At 42.9% G+C, this 9,932-nt stretch overlaps 1 protein-coding gene across 1 annotated transcript in view; it reads left to right on the forward strand.

The window, feature by feature from the left end:
• LOC109474394 overlaps window positions 1-9,584 on the forward strand; it is a 17,421-nt gene extending 7,837 nt beyond the window's left edge. The window contains exons 7-22 of the mRNA XM_019774696.1: window positions 377-441; window positions 533-808; window positions 1,007-1,452; window positions 1,556-1,681; window positions 1,975-2,243; window positions 2,361-2,989; window positions 3,180-3,281; window positions 3,707-3,799; window positions 4,089-4,184; window positions 4,636-4,722; window positions 4,875-4,991; window positions 5,558-5,596; window positions 6,382-6,435; window positions 6,595-8,298; window positions 8,490-8,542; window positions 8,935-9,584. Coding sequence (XP_019630255.1) covers window positions 377-441; window positions 533-808; window positions 1,007-1,452; window positions 1,556-1,681; window positions 1,975-2,243; window positions 2,361-2,989; window positions 3,180-3,281; window positions 3,707-3,799; window positions 4,089-4,184; window positions 4,636-4,722; window positions 4,875-4,991; window positions 5,558-5,596; window positions 6,382-6,435; window positions 6,595-7,829 — 3,634 coding nt within the window. The 3' untranslated portion in view covers window positions 7,830-8,298; window positions 8,490-8,542; window positions 8,935-9,584. The remainder of the gene's footprint in view (window positions 1-376; window positions 442-532; window positions 809-1,006; window positions 1,453-1,555; window positions 1,682-1,974; window positions 2,244-2,360; window positions 2,990-3,179; window positions 3,282-3,706; window positions 3,800-4,088; window positions 4,185-4,635; window positions 4,723-4,874; window positions 4,992-5,557; window positions 5,597-6,381; window positions 6,436-6,594; window positions 8,299-8,489; window positions 8,543-8,934) is intronic.
• The last annotated feature ends 348 nt before the right edge of the window (window positions 9,585-9,932 follow it).

Below are 9,932 nucleotides of genomic sequence, written 5' to 3' on the forward strand. Positions count from 1 at the left end.
CATGGTAACTACCAAGAATTTTATACTTATCATTTATGGAATTTAGAAGTTAAGTGAAGGTGAACATTAATTATCAAACATGAATCTGCATAATTAAGGGAATGCTAGAATAGCCTTTCTTGCGAAGAATATGACCAACTGATATCCATGCAAATGAGGCTCTTTTGGGCAGAATCAATAAGAAAGATTTACAATTCGTCAGTTGTAAAGGCTGTACATGTAGTTTTTCAGTGAATAACAACCATTTTATTTCATTAGCGCATAATTCTTTTTTGCACAATTGTGTAATGAAATACACAAGAGGGTGCCTGGTGTCCACTTCACTTTTCCCTATCATCATCATGTATGACTAATGACATACTGTTTTTAATCTCAGTTTTCCAGAAGATTTCATCAACGTTTGGATGGGTGGCAGCAATGATAAGAGAACTTCACGTGCAGGTATCTCTATTTTAATTTCAGATTTTGTCTAGCCCATCTTCTTAATATAACGTTTTAAATTGTTACTAATGAAAATATGTTGCACATGCAGAAAACTCAGGTGGTTCCGGACCCGCGATGATAAAGCCTACAATGGAGCCGAAGGTAGTCCACAACATTAGTCCTCTCCTGGATTGTTTGGAAATGTTCGGAGGGCTGAGTTTTGAGGAGTGTGAACGGATCAAGAAAGAGTCCACACCTAAAAGCAGGTACACGGAGTTGAATGCTGCTGTCAACAATGCCGGAGATATGTGTCGTCGCTTGCTGGGCGCGTCTGCGGAGGTTTGCCTGCCTGAGATAGCACCTATGTTCCTCCGAGAAGAGAGAGGTAGATTACTTACAAAACTTCATAGAACTCTTTGCTGTAGATTGAAGCCTTTGATTTATTGAAGCATTTGGAAGCCCGTGTGATAAGCAAATAGAAACTCCTGCTAGTTATCACACGGACCGATACATCTGTATCGAATGTTATCGCGGCCCAGGTATGACATTAATTATAACATTGATGTTTCACATTTATTTCTAGGGAATGAAATTGTTATACTACACATCGACGATTACAGTGACAAGCTTGTCCAGCCACTAAAAGGACAGGCATCCCAGTCGTTCAGCAGGTACGGTGTAACAGTGTCTGAAGACGCCATCGAACCAGACCAGAGCTTGAAAGAAGAACTCTTGCGTCATCTTCTTAAACGAAACGTCAGAATGGTCGTACCGATCATCACAATGATGAGTCTCCACAACAGGTACTGGCCCCCGCTGCTGTATCGATTGTACGTACAGAACAAGAACCTAGTCTTTCCGGTCTTCGCTTACAATAAATACCCCAAAGGGACAGGGGAAAGTTTGCTGAAGAAGTTCATATCACGCTGTGAGGACATGAAGGATATGTCATCCCCCCAGATACCAATGACCACGGACCCACTGTCCAGCACCAAAATCAGTCTTACTGCTGCACAAATCCTGAGGAAGGTGCGTCGATTTTGGTAGTTTTCGTCATGGTTATTGCATGTTCATGGTCCTACAAGTCTACTTTGTTCCAGACAGGATGGCTGATATAGTATTGTTTCTATAGGTGTCATCTTCTGTTGTGCCGCACACATACAAGATCACAGCTGAAGGCTGCACGGTTGAGGAGGATGGTGTCACTATCTCGTTTCCGACAGGATGCGTTGAGATGGAAAGGCCCCTTTCCTTCGAGGTAATTAACCTTACTTTCTTGGCTCTTCAGTTCGCTTAATATGTACCTGGCCTTGCCAGCCTGGTGGGTCTATGTGTAGCTTAGACATGTACAGAGACAATTTTGCAGCGCTTGTTTTTGCTTTTGCTATTTCGTGTCTATATAGCCAGATGCCACCCACTATTGTAAAAAAAAAAAGTGTACTCCTTTATATCCTCACTATTAATGGGCAGGGATGAAACAGTTATGTTCAACGCAAAGCCAGCAAAAGCCTTTTTCTTTACCTTACCCCATATTTTTTTGTTATCTTTGAGGTCGATATACTGCCCATTGACGACGCCTTAACAAAGGTTTTCTCAGCTGTGACCCCGATACTGACCGTGCACCAAGGCAAGGAGGAAGACTTCTTACAGCCCGTTAGCGTCACCCTGCCATGGGCATGGAGGAAGAGTGATCATGGCTGCAGCAAAGACAAAACCATCCTAATGGAGGGGAAATCACATCCTTTTCAGTGGTCGCTGCTACAGGCAGAAGTTCATGAAACAGAGGACGCAGTCACATTCACCATGAGGCACTCCTGCAGGTAATGCACTGGGCTTCATACTTATAGAGCAATTAGTTCACACATTTGAGGGTAACTACATATCTACTAATGATATGTTTTCTTTAATATTTTTCACTGTTTTGCTCTATTTTCTAGGATGGCCGCTGCCAAAGAAAGTGGCAATGGCGGAGAAAGTTCCACCTCAATCAAGGGTAACCAAGATGAGACATCCAATCGGGAAGCAGCAGATGAAAGTAACTCAAGGGAGCCAAATGTCCCATCAGCATCCAAAACTGCAGTCACAACTGAAACATTACAAGCATGTTGGAACGAATACACTAAAGACAAGGCGTACCTCATAGTAAACCCAAACCAGGCAACAAAATATAATAACAAAATCCACCTTATGTGTGTTCACAAGGACGCCAACTCCGATTTTTTTTTCCGACCTAATAATATGCTGCCGCTCCCACCATTCCAACAAAGCATCGTCATGGGCAGGGACGATACGATTAACGCCACGTTTGACAACAGCAAAGAAGTCATTGGACACCCCGACGATGTTTCAGATGGTATCAGCTTCGTCTTTCCACCAGCTGCAAGGGGACCTCCCAAGTGCAACAGGTGGTCCGTTAAACTGATTCCGAACACTCCGCGCCCAGCTAGGAAGACGCACATGTACCAGGGAGCCATCGATTTCAGACTACTTACCATGTATCAAAAACAAATAACTGATCCCTGGCGCCGGATCCTGCCAGCACAGGTGTCCCTTGACTCTGACGAAGGTACTAGTAGATCAAATGTTGGCCAATTATTTCCGGACATTTAATAGGTTTTTACCTTGCATATCACAGACCACCAATGTGCATAAGCCATTCCGAACAGATGAGAGTAGACATTCTGGATTCTAGCAATAATGGCTTAGAAGGACAATGTCCTGATTCAATTCTTACACATCTTGTTTAATTTTTACAGAAAGTTCCGATCAACCTCAAAGACCCCAGGACCACGATGCATCTGAAAACCCTTCAAAGAAGTTAAAAGGTGGACAATATGAAGTTAAAGGGACGTTGGAAGGTTTGAGGCTTATGGTTTTGACTAGTACGCTGTTCAAGATTTAGCAAACATGCGCAACAGCCTTTTTGTTCACTTTTGCATGTCTAATCTGATGTTATAATTGGGAGTATATGATTGTGTATCTATAACAAAGATACATTTTATTGTATTCCTTATAATTTCAGATGTCAGCAGGTTTTTTCATTACATCAAGGATAATACGTAGCGAAGCCAAAATCCGGATCGCACCTATGGCCATATTAGACTAGCAATTTGCATAACCCCCTCAATTGATGGATTCTGGCACATTCTGACAAGAAGAATACGGAGATCTCATACCTCCATGAAATAGTGTTTTTGTAAATGTTTTTTTTTTAGTTTGTTCCTCATAATATTAGGGCTTAATACATAATTCAATTCTAACGTATCTTGTTTCATTACTACAGAATGCTCCGATCAACCCGAGGACCACAATGCATCTGGAAACCCTCCAGATGAATTGAAAGTTGGAAAAGATGATGTTGCTGGGACGTCGGCAGGTTAGTTGGAGGCTAATTTGTTTTTGGCTAAGCCGTACACTCAAGATGTAGCAAACATGCAACAACCTATCCTATTAACTTAATTTGCATGGTAAATTTGATGTAATTTGGAATACATGACATTGTGCATCTAAAGTAAAGATACGTTATATTATATTCCTAATGATTTCAGTGTCAGAATGTTTTGCCAGTACATCAAGGATAATGTGACGGCTGAATGGAATGATCCATTGTAAGATTGCATATGATTGTTAATAAGGGCAATGTCCTTCTTGATGCATTTTTACAGAAACTTCAGATCAACTCAAAAGATCCCAGGACCAGGATGCACCTGATCAAAAGAAGTTGGAAGACGGAAAGGGTGAAGTTTCTGCGACGTTTGCAGGTTAGTTGGTGATCAATTTGTTGCAAAGCCGTACACTCAAGATGCAGCAAACATGTGCAACAGCCTATCCTATCCTATCAACAGCATGTTTTGATGTATCGTATGCCTAACACGTATATATATAGCTAAAGAAAAGATACGTTTCATTATATTCCTTATAAATTCAGATGTCAGCAGGTTATTTCTCCTTTGTATTATGCCTGTATCCTGTGACTCAGCCGTTACCGGTCTCTACTGCCTGTACTAACCATTGTAATGACCCGCATCATTGCCAATAAATACAAAAGCACATCAAGGATAATGTGGCGGCTAAATGGAAGGACCCATTGTTAACAGACCAGCAATTTGTATAAACCCCTCAATGGATGGATTCTCGCAATATTAGGGCTTTTTAGAATTGAATCATGTACTTCTCAAAAGAAGTAGAATGTTTCTTGTTTCATGTCTACAGAAAGTTCCTATCAACACCAGGACCACAACGTGTCTGGAAACCCTCCAGAGGAGTTAAAATGTGGAAAAGTTGCTGGAACGTTGGCAGGTTAGTTGATGGCATTTTAGCTACACCGACTACTATACTCAAAATGTAGCAAACATTTGCAACAACCTATCTTATGAATTGTGCATGTTTTGGTGTATTTTGGAATATGTGTATCTAAATATTATATTCTTATATTACCGTATTCCTCATAGGTTCCGACTTCACCGGGTACTTCCGTTACATCAAGAATAATGTAACGGCCGAATGGAAGGACCTTGCTGACATATTGCTGAGCTGGGACAATGTAAAAGACATTGAAAAGAGAAACAGTAATGACAGGTCTCGCTGTTGGGGCGCGTTAAAAGAGTGGCAGAAAGTAAGGAGAAGCCGCCACCATGGCTGTCCTGATGGACGCTCTCAAGGAAGTGGATCTGATGAGTGTCGTGGATGGGCTCAAGAGCAAGTTTCCAGGTAATGTAGGCACTGTGTTTTAGCAAGACTAAATCAGTATTTATCGTCCAATCTTTAAGTAACTCAGAGGCCTTCTGTAACCCACCATGAACATCTGACAAAGCAGCTGCACATCTAAGGGATGTGCATGTAAGCTTTCATATTACATATATAGTATAACTGTGGGTAGAAATTACATGTATGTGCCGTAGAATTTTCTACTTATTTTGATTGTGAAAGACACGTAGCAAAGGCTGGCCAACTAGCCGTTGGTTATTACAAAGGGTTCGCCCTTCTGACAAGCCAATTCAGGACTTGTAGTTGCCCAATGTTTACAGACCTCGTTACCGGTGATTTGCATAAATCCCTCAATAGATGAGAGTAGATCTTCTGGATTCCAGCGATAAGGGCTTAAGGATTATTCAATTTTGTTTCATTTTTATAGAATTCCAGGACCATTATGCATCTGGAAACCCTCCGGCAGGTTAGTTGGTGGCCACTTGAAACTTGTTTCTGGCTAAGCCGTCACCGTAACGCTCAAGATGTAGAAAGCATGTGTTTTAGCCGAAATAGCACCTAACAGGCACAGACACAGCTTCGTGTTAAACAACATGACAAGTCAGATACCATTGTAGTGAAAATGATATGGCATACTCTGAACCAACACAGTACGTTAGCCCCGAAAGTGTACATTATCGTGCATGCCTGAGTCTTGACGGTTAAAAACTGAGATTGTTTTTTTTTTAATTCACACAAAGATAGCAAGGTACAGGACAAAGTGATAGCGCACTCAAGTGACATGACTTATTTTGACGCTACCACTTAATAAATGAAATACAAAGAAACAAGGAATAACAAAATTTGGTACGATATGATAATGTACAGATACGTTGAAAGGTTAATGAGCGCAGTCCGATTAACATTGAACTCAAATACTCCAATTCAAAGAAAACTGAAGTAGTGTGAAGTATTATGTATATATTAGGACACTGAAATAGCTAGCAACAGCGACAAGCGAATAAAAGGGACAATATTTAAAAAAAAAATGCTCCAATTAGTTTGGAACAAGTACTTTTAGCACATGCAACTGACCACTCTGTTATTTTTAAATTAGACTAATAACGTGAAATATCTGAAACATGTGTCAGACATGTAGACAACGGTGCAGGAGAAAGTATGTCAGAGGAAAGAAGAAAATAACAAGCGTAGCTTATCATTGGATGATATCTAAAGAATTTATGGTGGTTTTAGCAAAGGTTCATATTTCAGAGGGAGCCTCCAGTCGTGAGGATTCAGCTGTAAAAGGTGGCCACCATTCAAAGGGTACGTTACCTTTCACGTTCAATTCTTTTACTGTCTGATAAAAGTTAAAGATAAGTTAGTTAAAAAGATTTAAGCATTAATACAAATGACTTCAAGTAATGTAACAGGGTTCTGGATTTATATTCAGACCTCAATACAGTCTTTGCTTTTGCAATACAGGCCTCAGATTACCGGTAATCTTGTTGATCAACGACGAGTATGGGACTTCCAAGGGAGGAATTTCCACCATCAACTGCGAGGCGAGCCAGATAGTGAAGGGCAAGGCAGTCATGTACGCCACAGCCCTGCATGTGACCAAACAAGACCAGGATGCAGCGGACAGAGATGGCGTCACGCTGATAGGGCCAGTACAACTAGACAAGAATTCGGTGCCAACTCTGGACTGGCTGACCTACTACCACGATAAACACTACCCAAACCTTCCTCAAGACGTCACCTGCATTATCGGCTATGCTGATATAACAGATACGGCGGCAAGAAACATCAAGGATCAACGCTATCCACAGGCAAACCTCATCATGTTCACCCACGTCTTACCCGAGGGTACAGAGTACTACAAGGGAGGCCGGAAGGCCGTGGAAGCACGAAAGAAAGAGGAGGACATGCTTGATAAAGTACACAACGCAAAGGCAGCTTTCTCGGTAGGCAAGCGGATCTACGACCACTGCAGCACCAAGTACAAGGGAAAGAAGAAACCACAGAATCACCATATCTTCCTCCCGAAGCCATCCAAGATATTTCTGGACGCCGATGTGAGTCCCGGAGGAGGGGAAAAAGTTGTCCTGTCCATCGGCAGGGTGAGGAAGGTTGAGAAGCTGAAAGGTCATGACCTCGCTGGACAGTCCATGAGGGATGTGGTGAAGATAATCAAGAACGCCCGGTGGTGTGTCCGCGGCATCAGTGAGGACGACTTTGACGCAAGTCAGAAGATCCTGGAAGACGCCCTGAACAGTCCCGACCTGAATCCCACCCTGCTGCCGTACGGGACCCAGAAGGACATCAGGGACGACATGATGACAGCCCACCTGGTGCTGATGCCATCCCGCTCCGAGCCGTTCGGACTTGTCGGCCTGGAGGCCATCGCCGCTGGCATCCCCGTCCTCATCTCCGACAAGACCGGCCTGGCAGACATGATCCTCGACCTGATCAAGGAGAAGAAACTCAGCGCAGAGCACAGAAACGTCATCGTGGAGACCAGCGTGAACGACCGCGATCGTGCCGGAGATGCAAAGAGGTGGGCAGACAGAATCGTGGACATCCTCGAGCACAGCGACTCGGAGTTCGAGAAAGCTGCCAGGTTCAAGCGGGAGCTCGTGGAGTCCAGGTACTGGGAGGAATCCCACAATGCCTTCCTGCAGGCCTGCGGCATCACTGCTGGAGGAGCAGATCAGTAGAGGTCAAGGGGCAACAGTGGACACAGCGGGCGCGGAAATCAGGGCGTTGACAAGTTCAAGGTCCATGACCTTGTGGCGAAGGCCACGACCATTGTGATAGAACATTTAGACGTCCTAGAGCAAGATCACGAGTCGGCGGCGTAAGCGCTGACGATTTCCAAGAAAGCAAGGACATTATCCAAGCCAACATTGCAAAGGATCGGGATACATTCTAATTCACCCATCTGAAGTATGACACACAGAAAGAGCCGAGCTAAGACCTGAGGGCCAGGTGTGCTGTACTCCCTCCACGTCACCTGTGCGCACTGCATCAAGGCAGGACTGGACAACCCGTACCAGCACGAACTGAGGGACCGGACTGCAGAGGACGGCCGTGACGTCAGGTGTCCCAGGGTCAAGAAGACAGCATCAACGTTTGTACATAAGACAGCATCAGCAGGCCTTGTGTACAGACTGGCCAGATTGTTCGGTATGTTTATATGTCATTTTCATTAGAGAATCTTTCATATTGATCTTGTTACTCCCTATTAAGTAACCACATAACAATATTTACGCTTGAAGCCTTGTAGATACTTCTCAATTCAATTGAATGTTTCGTTATATCATATACTACGGCTTTACCCCTTATGACTGACTTTATCCGTTTTTCAATATTTGCAGTTGTCGGGCGTAGATCATCCTTGACCCGGAGGAGACCGTCTCAACAAGAAAATGTAAGTAGCAACAGCAAGCGTGTACATAGCGAAAGTATGGCTATCATATAGCACAATGGTTGGACTCTATCTGTATGAGCTAACCTCGTATTCTCTGGCTATCATATAGCACAATGGATAGAATCTAACGTCTTCGTATGTCCACTGCTGTAATTCTGTTTAATAAGGTACTTTGACCCTGTCTAAGCACAATCATTAATATTTCACCTTGGGGACCCCCATTTCAGCACCAGGGACATCGCCCAGTGCCAGACGTGTTGCATCCAGAACCCTGCCTGATCCCAACCCATTGCCATTTGGGCAAAGATTAATAAGTTCCTAGAGTAACGGTTCTGGATACAATATTGATAGGGTAAATGACTTTGATAGTGACGCTTTCCTTCTATTCCCAGGTAAACGCCAAAGTGGCAGACTTCAAAACTCAAAACCAGGAGTACAAGCAGCAACCGGAAGTGACGCACACCCTACGCAAGAGGCTCTACTTCTTCCCTCGGGCTGCAGTTGGCCAGAATCCTTAGCTTCAACTTTTTCTCAGTGTAACAAAGACCTTTTTTTAAATCTACAACAGTTGCTCCAAATCAACACGTATTGATTCTTAACACGGTTTCCAGGCATCCAGTTAAATAGAACAATGTTGTCAGGGCATTTTCACAGTGTAACCAAGGACTTTGTTGAAGGTCCTTGCGGTAACAAAAGCCTACATTGTTCAATCTATAACAGATGCTCTAAATCAACAAATACTATATATTCACAGGATTTCCGTGCAAATATGATCCCGTAAGCTACGAGAATATTGCCAGGACATTTCCCAGTTGAAATATCCATGCATTAGGCATGTCTGTTCTGGTAGTTTTTAAACTGGTCAACCATAGTTCGTATGTCAGAGGAGATGGACACCTCGCTACTGCGTAGCAGTAAATGCTCCCTATGGGAGCAGCTAGTTGTAACATGTGTTGTATGTTGCTACATATTTCTAGCATGTTGCCAAGTTTTTGTAGCATGTAGCTACTTTTTTGCTCAGCATTTGACAGTTAAGGGCTATGCATGGGATTCTAAAAGACACCTTAAATTTCAAGTCGACGAGGAAAGATGAACAAAATAAATCTGCAAATTATCAAAAGGTGTTGAATCTGTGTTGTAGGTGAGAAGCGTTCCAGCAAGTTGTTTTTGGATAAATAAATTTGTACAAACTTCCGTTGAGTGATGTCTGCTTACTTTTGACTCCCTCTTTACTGTTTAAAAGACCCAGTAAAATCTGTCCAGGAAAAGATACTTACTCATCCTTGATTTTTTTTGGTCTGGTAGAGTCAGTTGCTTTCTTGTTAGCCAGGAAACAGACATCTTCCGATAATAAATGTCCTGTAGAGAAAAGGAACTGCAAAAAGTTAGA

Source organism: Branchiostoma belcheri, unplaced genomic scaffold (assembly GCF_001625305.1).
Source record: "Branchiostoma belcheri isolate BF01 breed outbred unplaced genomic scaffold, Haploidv18h27 scaffold307, whole genome shotgun sequence".
Lineage (NCBI taxonomy): Eukaryota > Metazoa > Chordata > Leptocardii > Amphioxiformes > Branchiostomatidae > Branchiostoma > Branchiostoma belcheri.